General features: G+C 44.3%; 1 protein-coding gene across 1 annotated transcript in view; it reads left to right on the top strand.

The window, feature by feature from the left end:
* The window catches only part of RAB7A (RAB7A, member RAS oncogene family), a 150,458-nt gene extending 135,998 nt beyond the window's left edge, over positions 1 to 14,460 (top strand). Inside the window, exons 5-6 of the mRNA XM_085624379.1 lie at positions 4,841 to 4,969; positions 13,058 to 14,460. Of these exons, the coding sequence (XP_085480505.1) occupies positions 4,841 to 4,969; positions 13,058 to 13,153 (225 nt within the window). The 3' untranslated portion in view covers positions 13,154 to 14,460. The remainder of the gene's footprint in view (positions 1 to 4,840; positions 4,970 to 13,057) is intronic.
* The last annotated feature ends 3,549 nt before the right edge of the window (positions 14,461 to 18,009 follow it).

Raw genomic sequence — 18,009 nt, 5'->3', positions numbered from 1 at the left:
AGGAGGTAATCTCCCTCCTACAAAAACAGGCAATAGAGCAAGTTCCCACCAATCAGCAAAATTTAGGGGTCTACTCCCTATATTTTCTAATACCAAAAAGGGACGAGACTCTATGACCTATTCTAGATCTCCGGCCCTTAAACACATACATTCAGACCATTTGCACATGGTAACGCTTCAAGTGCTTCCGCTCCTTTCCTAGAACAACTTTCTCACCACACTGGACTTGAAAGACGCATACTTTCACATTCCGGTACACCATGCTCACAGAAAGTACCTCAGATTTGTAGTGGACGGGCAACACTACCAGTTCAAAGTGCTCCCATTCGGGATCACAACAGCACCAAGGGTATTCACCAAGTGCCTAGCGGTAGTGGCGGCACACCTCAGAAGACAGCACATTCACGTCTTCCCATATTTAGACGACTGGCTCATAAAAGCCACGTCCTACAACCAATGTGTACACCACACTGCCACTACAATCCAACTACTTCCCCAACTAGGCTTCACGGTGAACCACCAGAAGTCCCAGATAACACCATCCCACATAAAGCAATACCTCGGTGCCACCATAGACACCTCAAAAGCCATAGCCTACCCCAATCCGGCCAGGATTGCAAGCATTCAGGCTTCGTGTCAGATTCATACTTCAACACTCCCTTCCAGCAAGAGTGTTTATGCAACTGATAGGGATGATGGCCTCTTGCATTTTCATAGTACCCCACGCAAGACTCCAGATGCGTCCACTCCAAGAATGCTTAGCGCGCCGATGGAACCAGAACCAGGGGCAACTGACAGATCTGGCGTTGGTAGACGGTCGTACCCATCGCTCTCTGCAGTGGTGGAACACCACAAACCTTTCTAAAGGTCGACCGTTCCTGGACCCGGTTCCACAAATAATACTAACAGACGCATCGCTCTCCGGCTGGGGAGCTCATCTATTACACCTCACAGTGCAGGGCACATGGACGCCGCAACAAAAGTTACTCCATATCAATCATCTGGAGTTGCTAGCAATCTTTCTAGCCCTAAAATCCTTTCAAAGACACATTTTAGGCAAGGCAGTCCTCATTTGCACAGACAACATGACGGCCATGTATTACATTCAAAAACAAGGCGGCACACACTCTCCACAGCTGTCTCAACTAGCACCAAGCATATGGAGATGGGCAATTCCACACAAAGGCTTTCTCCTAGCCCAACATGTCCCAGGAGTCCAAAACACCATGGCAGATCTGCTCAGCAGACAGACGCAGCAGATCCACGAGTGGGAACTTCACCCCCAGGTTCTTCACCCGTTCTTTCAAATGTGGGGGCATCCGCAGATGGACCTCTTCGCCACCCACGAAAACAAAAATTGCCCAAGCTTCGCCGCCAGATACCCACACCCATTGTCCAAAGGCAATGCGATATGGATGAACTGGTCAGACAAATTTGCGTACGCTTTTCCACCTCTCCCACTAATTCCATTAGTGGTGCGAAAGCTACAACCGCATTCCCTCACACTGATCCTAGTAGCTCCAACATGGGCCAGACAACCGTGGTACACCACGCTGCTGGAACTCTCTGTAGTCCCACACCAAAAGCTACACCTCTCACCATGCCTCCTAACCCAGAACCATGGAGAGATCAGGCACCCGGACCCAGCTTAGCTCAACCTTGCGATCTGGCTCCTGAAATCCTAGAATTCGGATACCTAAACCTTCCCCCTGACTGTATGAACGTCATCAGAGAAGCTAGACGCCCTACCACTAGAGCCTGCTACGCTGCCAAGTGGAAAAGATTTGTTGTTTATTGCCATAACAACACAATCAATCCTCTAGACGTGTCTATTCAACACATCATATCCTACTTACTCCATCTACAAAGGTGTAACCTAGCATATACCTCCATTCGGCTACACCTCGCAGCAATTGCCGCTTACCTACAAAACAGGCAGCACCTATCACTTTTTAGAGTACCTGCCATTAAAGCCTTCATGGAAGGCCTAAAACGAATAATTCCCCCCAGAGTACCACCTTCACCTGTGTGGAATTTAAATATAGTTCTCACAAGGCTAATGGGGCCGCCCTTCGAACCTTTGCATAAATGCGAACTGCAATTTCTCACATGGAAAACAGCTTTTCTTGTAGCCATCACTTCCCTTAGAAGGGTCAGTGAGATACAAGCACTTACCATACAAGAACCTTTTCTTCAAATGCACCAGAACAAGGTTGTTCTCCGTACCAACCCAAAATTCCTACCTAAAGTCATTTCCTCTTTTCATCTAAACCAATCGGTAGAACTACCGGTATTTTTTTAGCAACCTCAAACTGTTGCAGAAAGGGCTCTACACACGCTAGATGTCAAAAGAGCCTTACTTTATTATATCTAAAGAGCACAACCTTTCAGAAAGACCAAACTGTTTGTTTCTTTCTCTCCACCACACAAGGGCAACCCCATCTCAAAATCGGGGATAGCTAGGTGGATTGTAAAATGCATCCAGATTTGCTACCACAAAGCAAAACGAACGCCCCTAAAGCCCATTCTACACGAAAGATAGGGGCTTCTATGGAACATCCCACTAGATGATATCTGCAAAGCAGCTACATGGTCAACACCGCACACTTTCACTAAACATTACTGTGTAGATGTGCAAACCAAGCAACACGCTTGTGTGGGCCAGGCTGTACTAAAAACACTATTTCAAACCACTGCAACAGATACCGGAGGTCGCCGCTAAGGTTGGGAACTGCTATATAGTCTATGCAAAAGTGTGTAATCTGCAGCTCGTATGCCTCGAACGGAATATGCTACTTACCAGTATGCATCTGTTCTTGGCATGTAGAGCTGCAGATCTACACACGCCCACCCGCCTTCCCGGCTGCCTGTATCTGTTCCAGTCTATCTTATTTAGATACAACACACATGGGTTTTCTTCACTGTTATTACTACGCTCCATCTTTCCCTGCTGGCGAAAAACAATCTGAGGATGGAGCCGAAGCCCATGCGCAATACGAACCAAGGGAGGAGTCGCTGACCTCGTGACTTCCAAAGACTTTGCAAGAGTAAAAACAAACTGCAAACATCCGGGCCCAACACCAGATGGCGATCTATGCAAAAGTGTGTAGATCTGCAGCTCTACATGCCAAGAACAGATGCATACTGGTAAGTAGCATATTCCTTATGGTGCCAAACTGAAAGGCTTTCTGGCATGGGAAAGTTTATTTTAAGCATATTTCTTTTGGCTCAGGGTGCCTATAATTGGTCTTGGTGGTTTGTTTTTCCAGTGTGGCTTGTGCCAGGGCTTGTAGCAGAAAAATTGAGATCTCCCTACACCGCTGGGGCTTGTTTCATGAGCTATCTTCGTACACCACTGGGGCTTGTTTCATGAGCTATCTTCGTACACCGCTGGGGCTTGTTTCATGAGCTATCTTCGTCCACCCCTAGGATTTATTTCATGAGCTATCTATGTACACTGATAGGCCTTGTCTCACTTGGGCTTGTTTCATGGCCTCTCTCTTTGTTCTAGATGTTTGGACCCACCCTATGAGCTCTTTCAATCTATATCTGCTGTCCCTTTTTCCCTATTTTTTAAAATAGATATACAATTTGACCATTTCCTTCTCTGCATTGATTTTTTTTTGGGGGGGGGGGTGATTTCGGTATGTTTTTTAATAATTTCATATATCCGTTTATTTGAATTATTGAGAAGAAGCTCCTCTGGGAGTAATATTGTTTTGACATGGCACCAGTCAGGCACATAAGTGAGCTTCTAGTTCTTTGCTCCTTGTTGCCCTTGGTCTAAACTCTCCCTTTATTCTGAAACTGTCAGATTTCTATCTGCACAAGATTGTTCTTCAGACTTTCTTCAGTCCCCATTCCTTCTCTGCTTCGCAGATCCTGTCCAATTTGGGTGCGACGCATACCTTCTATGTATGACCTTCACAGGCCGTTATTACAGCAGAGCAGCTCTTAAATCCATTCAAGCCACAATGTATAACATCTTGTTTCACCCATTACTACAGTACATGGCCCAGCCGGGATCAGGTGTGGGAACACTCTCCTTCAAAACTAAGATGCCTGTGGCACTCTCAAGGTGTTTTTGTCTTGTCTGAGGTAGATGAGTGGCTATGTGAGCTCCCTCACCAATTCTTTTGATTCTGTGCACCTGAGGCTTCTTCCTACAGCAGTGTCCATTTTAGCAAAAAAATCCTGTGGAATTTGTGCCTAGACCCAGGTGACCCAATGGTGCCTTTCTACTCCCTTTCGCATTCTTAATTTCTGTCATCCTACTATTACATCTGCCTTTTTCCGCAGTCTCAGCCTATGGGCAAAGTTGCATCCTGGCAACTCTGTTACTTAGTTGTAGTAAGTCAATCAATCGGGAGTTTTTATAGCGCGGCTACTCGCCCATGAGGGTCTCAAGGCGCTGATTACTCCTTCCCATTATCAATGGCTTACAGACAGTCCCATTGTTCCGAAATAACACAGATGGCCTCTTTTTCAGTTTTAAGGGAGCTTTGCAAGTCACAGAAGGAAGGTGAAGGGACTGAGGTGCATTTTGAAGTATTGTGTGAACCATATCCATTCCCAGTGTGCAAAAGCCATTTTAAACGGCTATTGAAAGGTTATGGAAAGGTTCTCCAGTATGTGGCACCCATTTCCTGGATGCATTTGAAGACCGATTTAGATTGTGGTGGCGCTCCTTTTTCCATACTGTTATAAAATGTAAATCTCAATTTAGTGGCCTTAACTGCTGGATTATAAGCATTGATCAAAAATATTCTGGCTCTGCAAGCTGTATTGCACGGTTCTTTTTTTATGCCCAAATGGTTAATCAAATGTTTTCCTTCTCCAGGTTACTACAAAACGGGCACAGGCATGGTGCTATAGCAAAAATAACATCCCCTATTTTGAAACCAGTGCCAAGGAAGCAATTAATGTCGAACAGGCTTTTCAAACCATTGCACGAAATGCACTTAAACAGGTAAGATGTTCAATTCATCTGGGGGTAGTAGGCGTATGGCAAGGGTAACTAAGTTCTTGCTTGAAAAGAAAGGGACCATGCCTTCCTTGTGAAAGTTAATGTATTGTAGAACATTCGCTTTTTGTCAAATTTATTTCCATGTTCCTTAGCTGTGCTAAGCACTCAGAACACTCCGCCTGAGTTGCATCTTTGAGGACTTTGGAGCAGCATCTTAATTTCTGACTTAAAAGAACAAGCTTGGCATAGCCAATAGGTCTCGACTTTGGGACCTTTATAAGTGCTTAGCCATGCAACAGTTGATGTTGTTGCACCAAGGATATTGTACTGCATATCTAGGCCGCGAAGCTTAGTTGCATGGTCCGTCCAGTGATTGGCCATAACCTCCCTCTTGTTCAAGGGGGTATGCCAGACTTAGCGGGGCCAATCAGATTCTCATGCTAGATTTCCACCTCTGCACGGACAATACACAACTAAACATTCAGTTTGAGGTGGGAAACCAGTCTAGGGCCGCTCTCAGCGCCTGTTTAAACAAAATGTATCACTGGATGCAAGAAGGCATGCTTGCTGTCAGTGGAGGCACAATAGAGATATTGTATCTAATGGTGGCCAACACTTCTCAGACGTTTTCCTGACCGGAGGCCCCACGATAAACAGCTCTTACATACAAGTATGTGCATAAAGAATCTATTTCCCCAAAAGCAACTATGGTTGGAGTTTAAGACTACCTGCACGGCCACACGGAAGCCCTCAGCAGCCTAGAAAGATTTCCAGCAGTTACCAATGCATATGAATCTGCCTCAGGTCAGGCTAATTCCCATAAGTCTACTCATAAGCACTTCTCTGGCTTTCCAGGGTGTTCTGCTGTTGAATTCTCTGCTTCTTCCATTCAGGTTATTGAAAATCAACTTAGTTTTAGAAGACAGTGAAAACTTGGCTATTCGAGACTGCTCAAGGCTAGATACTCTGTTGTTGGAGGATCTTTGCCGCCATACCTTGTGTGGTAAAGTGCTCTTTCCGCTGCATACGTTGCAGCTTGTAGGTGAGTAATTACATAGAACAGGGTGCACCTGTGGGTGTATTAGAACAGATTGTTGTCGAAGGGGTCTCCGCCTCCTAGTGAAAGGCCTGAGAGAGAGCGCTTTGCAGATCTGAGTGTTTACATGATGCAGCATAGGTGTTCCAAGGTAAGGCCTTTGTGTATTCTTCACTTAGGTCCACTGTGTGCTTGGAGTGATCCTCTAGAAAGGGATCAGAATATGTGGAGTTCCTCATTCTAGGGTAGTTGGGGGGGGGGGGGGGGGGCACAAAACACTACTTGGAAGAGGTGAAGCTAATCTTAAGATTGTGTGGTGCAAGTTTATATAGTAATCTATGTATCCATTGTGGACGTGTTGTAGAATGTGGCGTGTGTGTGTTTTGGATGCGAAGGGCATCGGCAGAACGTCCGACTATGGCGGAGTGGATGGTGCTCCTGCAGTAACTGCACTTGCACAGGTAAGGGACCCTGATATTGATTGTAAGAAAGATTTAGTTATGGAGGGAGAAATGATGAGATGTCCCTACTTATAGGGGTCGCGGTGTCCAGGTGTCCCAATGATGAAGCATGACACCACTAGGGGGTGTGAGGGAAAATCAAAGAAAGGTATTTTCCTACACCACTCTTGAATGGTTGCTTTGCTTAGGGACATCTCATTAGTTCTCCCTCCATAACTAAATATTTCTTACAATCAAGAGTACTTTAACGTGGACTAATACTCAGAATCAGGAGGGTGTACTCTCCTCCCCCCCCCCCCCCCTTCTCCTCTTGGCCCCTCAAATATTAAGGACCTCACGGTTCTATATATTTAGTGTGTAACACGGGACCCTGATAGCCTCCTGGGTATGAACAATCACAATGACAACACGGTTTCCTTTTGTCCATCAGAGGTAACCGCAGAACTGGCAGTACCACTGGTTGCACATGGTCTGTACGAACATTTTTCAGAGGTGATGTAGAGTGCTGGTAACCAGGACATGCCTTCCAGAGCAGTGTCTTACACATGTACCACCTATTTGGTGACCAGTCTATGTTGCACATTAAAAGTCCATATTTGGTGGAACCACTGAACCAGGCCACTCAAGAATGTATTCGTTTTTTTTCCGACAAAGCGGAAGTGGTCAAAGTGTCTGATGCTCGCATGGTAGTCATTCAAGGCTATCATTTCATTCAAAAAGTGAACACTTCAACATCAGTGGAATTCTGTGAGCTAATGTATCTTCTCAGAGCTTATATAGAGGCTGAATTATCGGTTGTCCTACTAGCATTCAAGTATGAAATATTCTGGACCTTGTTTCGGATATTGCCACTCCCTTACTCAAATGCATTTGCACCACCTAATTATTTTCTCACACAGATGAGCAGGTACCAATATGCTTCGTCCCTACGGTGCCCTGTTGTACGTTTGGCTATGTTTGTACTTTATACATGCCAGTTCACAATCCACACACTTGCCAGCAAGCTCAAATAACTGATGTATCACAGAGGGCAACAAACAGTCTAACACTGTAACAAACACATTTTAGATTTGCCCCCACCATGCAGTCTCAAAACCATCACAGTGCAAGGTACCCTAAAGATATCCAAGTGTGGCTTACCATTAAGCCTTGGACATAGTAGGCAAGTCCTCCAGCGCGACATATCTCACACAACTGTACACCATTATCCAGACTCCTGAAAATTCAACGAAGATGGCGGGTTTTGGGGGATAGGTCTTCATAAAACCTGAGGATATGTGCCAGCATCACAGAATTTAATGTCTGGAGATTTCCTGTTTAGCTAAGTTAGCTTTAGGCAGGGCAAGGAAAAAGATGCAAAAGGATGCACCTTATAAATATTGGTTAAATTCACGGTGTTACAAATTTAAAAGAAAGTGACAAAATTGGGGGATTGAAGGATACAACTGCGGTGACAAAAAGAGGAACCATATAGAGAACTGTAGAGAAGTGTGCCTGATCAACCAACAAAATGAAAACACGATTAAAAGAAACCAATATTGGTAAAAGGAAAGAGAAACCTAGCGAAAGTAGAAAGATGAAGAGAGGAAAGGAAGAGTAAGAAGGGAAAGATGAGGAACGAGAAAGGAAAATAAAGATGAAAAAAGAGAAACATGAAAGATAAACGAGACAGCAGTGAGACAGAGGAAAGAGAAAGATGTGGATGGACGAGAAAGGATCGTAGGAAAAACAGACAGAAAACAGTCAAGAGAACAGAGGCAGATGAAGGAAGAGAAAAAAGAGAAAGGAGAAATGAAGGAAAGAAAGGCAGGAGAAGGGGGAGAAGGAGGAGAGAAGACGAAAGAGGGAAATAAATACATGAAAGGGAGACCAATGAAAAAGACAGGAAATAAAAGAGGAAAGAAACGGAGAAGGAGATGGATAGCAAGAGGAGGGAGAACTAGAAAGTAAGGAAAGAAAGTGATCAAAAAGATAGACAAAAGGAAAGTCACATGCAGAGGAGAGAGCGAAGAGAAGATAAAAGGAGATAACAATAGGAACGAGAAAAAAAAGACAAAGGTGGCTCGGAGGAAAAGGAGGAAGTAAAGGGGGGGGTGTTTGGAAAGAAATGTGGAGGACGAGAGAAGAAAGTGAGCAAAACAACGGTGGCGAGATCAGAGACTATGTCGGGAGATAATGTTGTGGCTAATGGAGAAATATTGACCGCCGATTTTAAGAGACCTATAAAGTAAGAGATTGGAGAAAAATAGAAATATTGGAAGAGGGAGACTATAATTTAGGAGAGAGCGAAGTTTAAAAGGAGACGGAATGAAAAATTTAGAATAAGAGCTTTTGGGAAAGACACGCATTTAGAGGAACTGAGAATGTACGAGACCTCCATGTTAAAGCTAACGAGGACGCTTTAGAGAAAGCTGGAGAGGTCTATAGAGAGGGGGAGGGCAAAAGACAGACAAAGAACTGAAAAAGTTTGGGAGGAAGAGGGGATATAGAGTTTGTCAGATGTATAAAGAGACGCTATCGCGAGAGAACTTCAGAGACTATGCTACAGCTTCAGAAAGGTTAGGCGAGAGAAGAACGTCGACTTTTAGAGAGCGAGAAAGTGGGAGCGAGCGAGAGCGCGGGAAAGTATATATAATAAAGGGGAAAAAGGAGAACACACAATCCAGACGTTTAGTAGAATAGCTGTCAGAATTTGGCCTCTTGCCCCCTCAGAGTTCTTCCCCCTCGAGCTGGATAATGTATCCCTGGCGAAAAGCCAAATAAATTAAACCGGAGCACCCCCTAATTTCCTCCCGACTATCTTTTATTTTAAATGCATGTATATAATTTATCTGATCTGGGGGGAAAAACGCCGTTTGCTCAACTGCGTGCGCTCCACCTCATCAGGAGAAAAACAAGCAATGGCCGCGAAAGTGAAAGCAATTAGGCCAGCGATGCGGAGGTGTTTGTTAAGCGTGACTTCTCACCCGTAAGGGTCTCAAGGCGCTGGGGGTGTGGGGGGGGGGGGGGGGGGTTTGTTTCCCAGGTTCCAGTCCATCATGGAGGGGGTCTGTCGAAGAGCCAGGTTTTGAGGTTTCTTACGAAGATGGGGAGCGGCGTTATTTGTCTGAGGTGGAGCAGAAGGTCGTTCCAGGCTCTGGCAGCGAGGAAGGAGAATGAGCAGCCTCCCGATCTGGTCTTTCTGGAGCGGGGGACCACTGCTTAGGAGAGCTGGGCTGATCGTAGGGTCCTTTGGGGTGCGGAGGAAGAGATAAGAAAGGAAGATGGCGTGCACGCAAGCTTTATGCTAGGAAAAGCTTGTGGGTAGCACTTTGGAAAAGCCCCTTACTAAAAGTCGAGCTGCAGCGCATGCGCTGCTCTAGGCTCGACCTAAAAATCACATTTATGCCTTAAAGATTCAACTTCATGAACACTCTCCAGTCTTTCAGTATCAAAGATCTCTTAATACCACCTATACTCTAGAGTCTATGATTTTTGTTATGCTCTTTCTTATTAGATGTAGGTATGTGGTATTTATTTAGTATTAACTTAGCAAGAAGGCAGTAAAGAGCTGTACAGTGTCAATGGCAAATATACTGCCAACAAGTGATTTGGGAAGTAGCTAGGTTCAGAAGTGTAGTATTACTGCATTTGATATTTGGGTAAGTACAAGAATGCTGGATTGGTGTGGTTGAGCTCCTTGTGGATGCTGGAGATCAAGGTCTGGAAGAGGTGCAGGCAGTGCTTAAGTCATTAAATGTCTGAACCGAAAGTGACTTCCAAGTAGACTTGTTTATTGATGACTTTTTATGCTGTTGGCGGTGAGTAGAGCCCTAGCTTGCTCCAAGTAGAGGGTGAAGAGGATTGGGACAGGATGGAACCCTGGTGCATCTCTGTAAGCGATGGGAATGTTCTGGGACCTAGAGGGGACCCAGGTCATGAGCCAGAATTGGGCTGCACGTTCCAAAGCTAGCCACCTGAGGATGGGCTATATGCCAAGCTGAGATGATCTATAACACAACCAAGCTATAAAGCCTGCTGCTGCAGACACGTAGCTTATTTCTTAACTTGTTTGGCAAAGGTTGTCTTTCTCTCTTAACCTGTGCGTTTCAACTACAGATAAAAAAAAAACTACACAGCCATAGTTGTCCAAGGAAGAAATTATGTATTCTGACCTTTTCATTATCTTCTAGAACCTATTCGAATGTAATGCTCAGCTGGGGCAGGAAGCATCCAAAGTCCTGTCTGCTGCTGACGGATGCTCCCAGTTATGCAGAGCAATGTCGGAGACCTTATACTGCTTACATTTGAAAGTCTGCCCATTAAAAAGTACTTCAACTCAACACAATGTGGCTGTTTCCCCTCATGTACCAAACCTCTTGATGGTTTGCTCCTGGTGGTTGTCTTCTCTGTCTGCAGCACAACAAGCACCTCGGAGCTCCGTGGCAGAAATAAATTATCTGAAAGCATGCCTGCCCAAAAGGAAGCATTAATAGCCCACCCGTCAGACTTTCGGGCTCACAAGACATGCCTTTTGCTAAGGGGAAAAATACGTTTGGTTTTAACCAAAACAAGTAGGACTTCCCGACTCCAGACACTAGATGTCAGGATGTGCCACCATGTGAATCAAGAAGAGCTTCGGGTTGAAAACCTGTATCCAACGCATAAAATCGGATCAGCTTTTTATCAAACTATTAGCTTATGTGAGAGGCTGTCCACATCAAGTGGATTGTCTCCTGTATTCATTTTTGCAGCTGGGATGAGAAACCTGAACACTGTTTTCATGTTCAGACGCTAGAGCAGACACCATAGTCAGTCAAGCTGCTTTCAAGAATCTTTTTGAATAAATTTACCAGATGCAGATTGCACGAAGTGTTATTTTACAATTCTTTCATAGATGCTGCTTATTAATTGGTGACGCGCTTGCCACTCCATTCTAACATTTGACTCTTCGAAGATCATTTGATGCAGAAGAAAATGTTACTTGCTTTTTAAGTTCTGCATCCTAGGTATCTTCATTGAAATCCTTAATGATTCTCCCAGGTCTCCATTACAGTGATAGAGCAAATATGTGCCTTTTAATAACCTTTTTTTTTAAAGGAACTGAGGCAACTGCGAGCACAAGGAATGCTGGCAGAATTCAGCGTATAGCTCCTTAAAACATCTGTGTAAAATTTCTGACTAGTTTACAGTGCTGCCTATATAGATTTCCCTAATTTTCTTCTGGTTTTGTCTTTTTCACTAGGCAACCAAGTTGTTTAGGCTGCAGTGTTGCTATGTGTAGTATTTCATATTTAATTGAGATACAAACCCTTAAAATATTTCTGAAAATGCTGCCTCTGCCTATGTTTTGGCTTTCAGCATTTATAATGCTAGGTGTACATTTAACAGTAATATTCTAACATTGCTTCCATCTCTAGCCACTCCGGCATCATGCACACATCTCTTATCTATAGAAGCAGAATCTGTACTGCAGTGAAAAGCACACAATGAGTGTAAATAGTGTAGTTCTTACCGCAGGGTTCAGGTACTTCCATCCCCATGTCCATTTGTGCCCGAGAAGCCTCTCGCTCAAGAAAAGAAAGAAACAAAAAAGCTGAAGTTATATATCTGTGCCCCAGTACTGCTCTAACTATATGGAACTTGCTGTCACTGTCAAACTTGTGGTTGACAAATGTGAAGGGCAAGTTCTTTTCTTCTGCATAGGGAAAGACTTCAAGTTTTATCTGTGGAATTGGTCTTCAGAAAACCTTCTCTGCAGACAGCCAAAGTCTGAATTTCACTATTTCTGGTATTTCATGCTATGAACCTTCTTGTTCAGCGAGGTGAAAGCCCTTGTGTTAAAAGGCTATTCTAAATGTTAGGCAGATGGAAAATAAAGCCTAGAGGGAACTGAATTGACACATTTCCTCCATTCAAACACCATTATAAACTGGGTGCCACCAGCTGAAAGTCAGGAGAAATTCAGAGGAGGGACTAGAAAGCATTGCATCAGGCACTTCTTAAATGAGCCTGGAAAACCACAATTAGTCAATGAAAGCTACAGAATGCAGTATTGTCCACTTTTGCTCAGAAAACTGTCCCCGGCGTTTTATTGCTTGCTGGTTTAATTCAGTCATCCACATCTATAAAAGAGACGGTGCTAGTAGGAAAGTTACCTACCTAAAACTACAGTTTTTAAACGTTTTACCTTTCATAGATTCACATGCCACCCTCTTAGGCTTCCTTGCACACTCATTGCATCTGTAAAGACCTGTATATGGTCTTTACATGGAGGGCTTAGGCTTTTCTACTTGATAGGCAGGTCTGAGGACATGTGAGGGAGGGGCTGGACAGAATATTATATTACATTGATGTCTTCAATAGGACTGTGAAATGTAGCAGCGACTCGCGACCTTGCAAACGAGAAGCATTAAAAGTATGTGAATCTATGTAACCCCTTACACTTGAGTACTGTGGTTGTAAGTATTTATAACATTCTTCCAAAGGAAGAGGGTGGCTAAGAAAAATGGTAAAGTTTAAATGCTTAAGTTGACAGAAAATGTAAAAAGGTTTTTTACGAACGTTTTTTTAATGCAATTTTTACCGTTGATTGTTGCATGGTTTTTCTTTTAGGAAACTGAGGTGGAGCTTTACAATGAATTCCCGGAACCCATCAAACTAGACAAGAATGACAGAGCAAAAGCCTCCGCTGAGCCCTGCAGCTGCTGAGGACGTGGCACAAGCACAGTGCTCCACCGACTGATATCACACTTAGGCCTTCAAACACAAGCTCCTCTCCTGTACAAGAAACATCTTTCAGTCTCCAGCTGCCAAAACAACAATGATAATCACATGCATACACAAACTTATGCCATGAAAAGAATAAGACCATTCCCTTGCACCGTTCCACGTGTCTTACACACCCATCTTCATCAAAAGACTTTATGGTAGCAGACGTGTTAGTTTAAATTAAAAGTAATTTAAAAGAAAACTTGTTGAAATTTAAACTGATTTCAGGTGTCCGATGGGGGGAGAAGGAGAGCCCTGGTTTCTTTTTACAATTATTCTGTGTATAATAATTAACAAGTTGCATATACATTTTTTAATTGTCCATCTTGTGTCCCAGTGAAGGCTTCAACTGGAAAGGCTAATATCCCATAATTCGAGAACTCAATGCTCTGTCCAGACAGGCTGAGTTTTGTATGTATCTCTGTTAATGCTTGTTACTTTTAACTAATCATTTCTTTTTACAGTATCCATTTATTATGTAATGCTTATTTAGGAAAGAAATCTTATAGTACATGTTAATATATGCAACCAATTAAATGTATAAATTAGTGTAAGAATTGATTTACTTGTTTAAGTACTGAAACACAGGTGTTTAGAAATGTACAAAGAACTATTATTCTGACTTGCATCGTGCTTGTACCGCAGACTTTGAAGTCCAGCTAGAGGCAGTATTCTGTACAGTAGACACAAGAATTAAGGACAACTTTTTATTGAACACTTATCAGACCTGAACAGCTTTTTCCATTATTTGTGAGAAATGTCTGGATTACTTCTATGAATTTCAAACAATGACTAGCAATTGACATATATAGATGTGCACATTGGACTTAATTAAATTATCCTGTTCTATACTCACTTCTGCATTAAACCAACACATTTCTTCTGTGGTCACCCAGAAAAGCAAAGACCGTTGTATTGTTGGTATGTTTTTTTTTATTAACTGCAGAAAGTTGGAAGGGGACAAAGTGGTGGTTACCTCCTGTCTTGGATGTAGAATTCCCCTCCAGCCACTGGAAACACATTAGAAAATACTTCCTGTCTACCCACCTAAACATACATAATGGACCTGAATCTGTTTTCGGTATGGAACCTTTAGCAGTTTAGTTCCCCCACCTACTAGTCTGTTGCATTTGTAGCTTACTTCTTAGAGCACTTCTACATTTTTTTCCAGAGGTCGACAATCTAGTACAGTAGGTTGAATTCTTCTGTAAAGATGAAAATGATACCAATAAAGTTAAGAAAGAAAAGTCTCTTGTTTTATACCTATGTTACCAAAATAAATATATCCACAAATTTGAAAATAAGCAATGAAATATTGTAGGCTTAAAAATAGATCTGTCACAGGAACGTCTGCTATGATCAAATTCCTTCAGCAAAGCCCTTCGCAGGAGTATCATGGTGGCTCTTGGCCCAAGTGCAGATCTTCAAGTCCGGTCATAATGATCTGCACTGGTGGATGGACCCCTCCTGATGGGTTCCCTTATCAGCCCCCTGTAAGCTAGATCTACCGTAGTCATTGAGGCTTCCTTGCCTGGCTAAGGGCAACAGAGTGGCATGGGGCCTCTAGAAATGTCAGAGCAGCACCTGCACAGGAACTGATGGAGGTGCTGCGCTTTCGGCTCAATTTTGACAGCATTTTAGTTTTAAAATAAGGGAGACTGAAAACAAGATATGGTATTCCTGCTTAAGAATGTGGAGTTTGTATGCATTTTTTAAATCTGAATGCAGACTTTAATATGGCACCAATTTGTCAGTTGTTCTAGATTGCCAAATGGGGAAAAACAGTTGAAGTCTTCCCCGACAGGTGTTGAGTGATCGGGGGGGGGGACAGAAGATGGGAGTGTGGGCAAGTCCCTGTTTATTGAGGGGTGTTGTGTGGTGCCTTGACCCCTGTCTTTGGAATGGTTTCCTCTATAGCCTCCTCTGTGTAAAATCTCTAGAGGAAAAGGATTGGTTGCTGCCTTTGTAAGAGCATTTGGGTCTGAGGATGTTGTTTTGGACCCTGCTCTGTAAAATGCATGCAAAACAAGCCTCTATTGGATGGGGATTGAAGCGCTCCCATGGATTTTGCCACTTCAGTGTCCTTTTTCATCTTTTCTAAGGATTGTTCGACTACAGTACCAAACAGGCATTCCTTGTTAAAGGGGGTGTTCAAAGTGGACTGTTGAATCTCAGGCTTAAACACAGACATGCTAAGCCATGTATGCGTAAGGAGAATTCTGTTATTGATCTCGCTAGCTGCAGTGTCAACTCCTCAATAAGATGTGCTTTAGAAGTAGCTAAGAGATGAGTTTCTCTTCTTCAGCTAACTGCTGTGCCTTAGTTTTATGTTTGAGAGATATTGGAGCAGTTGCGCCATCTCCTCTCCGCGTGCCCTGTCGTACGTAGCTACTGGGCCCTGTGTGTTTGCGATGCGCCAGTGGTTAGCAGCTTGAACAGCTACTTGTTTTCCGGAGGCATCTATAAGTTTGGATTCTTAATCTGGGGGAGGTGCATCCCCAAAGGTTTGAGAGTTAGCTCTTGGCAAGCATTGGACACTACTAGGGTGTCAAGAGGTAGTTGTCCCTTAATAAACACAGGATCTGATGGTGAGGGTTTATATTTTTTATGTACCCTTGGAGTTAGAATACGTGCTCTGACGGTCTTTAAATATATCATCTGTGTGTTTCGTCATGCCTTTAACCCCTTCAGCGCGGCGCGGATTTCCGCGCCGCGCTGAAGATTCCGTGCGCGGGCGGGGCCATGACGGAGCGGTTCCGTCATGCGCACAGCGCAACCGACGCACGTGACGGAACCGCTCCGTCACAAGCGTCGAACGGGTTAAGCATAGGGAGTGTTTGACTTGACCTGTGTGGACGCAAGTGATTCAAATAAAGTCCTCTTCTAATGTTTCTTGATGTAATGGTACCCCATGATACTCAGCGGCTCGGTCAATGAGCTGTTGATAAGCCATAAAATCTGCTGGTGATTGTTTTGCAGGATTAAGGTCTGGCTTATTGTCTACTGGAGGGTCAATGGTGTAATCATTCCATGGGTCTGCAGGCAAATGAGTATCATCCCCCTGATCCACATCTGGATCTGTATGTGGAGATCCCCGAGGTGTTATGTAATGGATCTTCAATTATTAATTGTGGAGAAGATGGTGGTGGTGGACATGGTTGTGGGGTATAAACAGGGCTAGTAGCCATGTCCTTACTCCTCCAGGGAATCTAATCAGAAGTGTCCTTTGCAGGAAGCTTGTTTTGCTAGATTTTTAGCTCCAATATGTCCAGTATCAGGATTAATATACCTTTTCTTTTGTTTGGGATCCAATTTGGCCTTTAGAACGTCTAAAATTGGATAAACATTTTCCTTGGATTGCAGCGTCTAAATTGAATTGCCTTTAGAATGTTTCGGCACCGAAGCTTGTTTGCGTTTCGAAGGGGAGGGCTTTGGCTCCGCAGCTTGTTTTGAAGGGGAGGGCTTTGGCTCCGCAGCTTGTTTTGAAGGGGAGGGCTTTGGCTCCGCAGCTTGTTTTGAAGGGGAGGGCTTTGGCTCCGCAGCTTGTTTCGAAGGGGAGGGCTTTGGCTCCGAAGCAGATTGGTCCTTGGGGCCCAATGATTTCAGATCCAAAGGTAATTTTGGTCGACTTGGTCCAGAGCCGGGAGGTGGGGTGTCCGAAACATTGTCCCTGTGCCATCCTTGGCCAGAAGGCAGAGGTGGTGCCGTAGCCTTATGAGTTTTGGATGAGATTTAGGGGGCCAGGGTTCTTCGGTACTCATGGCACCCTGTCCCGAAGCTCATCTTCGGACTCCAGATCGATCTCCTGCTCGTAATCGGACTCTGGAATGGAGAGGGCCTCTTCGTCTGCGGCAGACGCTTGGATCTCTTCTTGGTCTGATTCTTCTCCGAAGGTATCTGGAGTGTGTTGGATGCTTTGGCACTGCATCTCTCGTAGAGTCCGACGATCGCGCAGAGTCTTCTTGGACCAAAACACAAAAGTGTCGCAATTTTCCTCCTTGTGCTCCGGAGGGAGTCACAAGTTACAAACCCGATGTAGGGCGGTACGAGGGTACTTGGTTCAGCACCCAGGACAGAATTGGAAAGCATTCCGTTCCATCAGCAGAAGGCTGGCCTGACGCTGCAAGGCCAGATGGCCACCCACGACGAAAGAAAATGGAGTTTGTCGAGTGGTCTGATATGCAGAAAACGCGTACGGAAACAATACAGTCGAGGGTAGAGTCTATTGTGCACTGAGGGGAACCCAAAGGTTCTTTTAACAGGAACGCAGCAGTCGATGCCCATGCGCACTATCACCAAAAGGAGTCACCACCTTACCTGGTGACTGGAAAGACTTCTTCGAAGTAAACAACTTGCAAACAGCCGGACCCCAACACTAGATAGCAGGAGTATGCAAAGCATGTTAATCTAGAGCTCTATATGGCAAGAACAGATGCTTACTGGGAAAGTAACATTATCCCCCCCCCCCCCTCCCTTCCTTCCCGGAACAAGTCTCATTCCAGAGACTTTGAATTTACAGTGCCATGGCTGTTATCTTCCCTGATGACTGGAGAATTCCTGGTGTTTATCTGCAGAGGCTATATTCCCTTCTTATTTGGCCAACCCTGTGTAGGCAGGGACCTTTTGGTTAGCTATGTGGATCTTATCAGGATGGCTCTGTAACCGTTGGGGATACCACCCAAGCAGGGTCTGCTCCTGCAGGTTTGGGGCTTGCCAGCTTAGACACTGCCTAAGGCAGAGCAGTCATTTGTTGGAGCCTCCCTCTGCACCAGCTCTGAAGGTGCGGTGATGGTGCC

The sequence above is a fragment of the Triturus cristatus genome, chromosome 9 (assembly GCF_964204655.1).
Source record: "Triturus cristatus chromosome 9, aTriCri1.1, whole genome shotgun sequence".
Lineage (NCBI taxonomy): Eukaryota > Metazoa > Chordata > Amphibia > Caudata > Salamandridae > Triturus > Triturus cristatus.
Note: the sequence above shows the minus strand (reverse complement) of the source record. Positions and strands in the feature narration are given on the sequence as shown.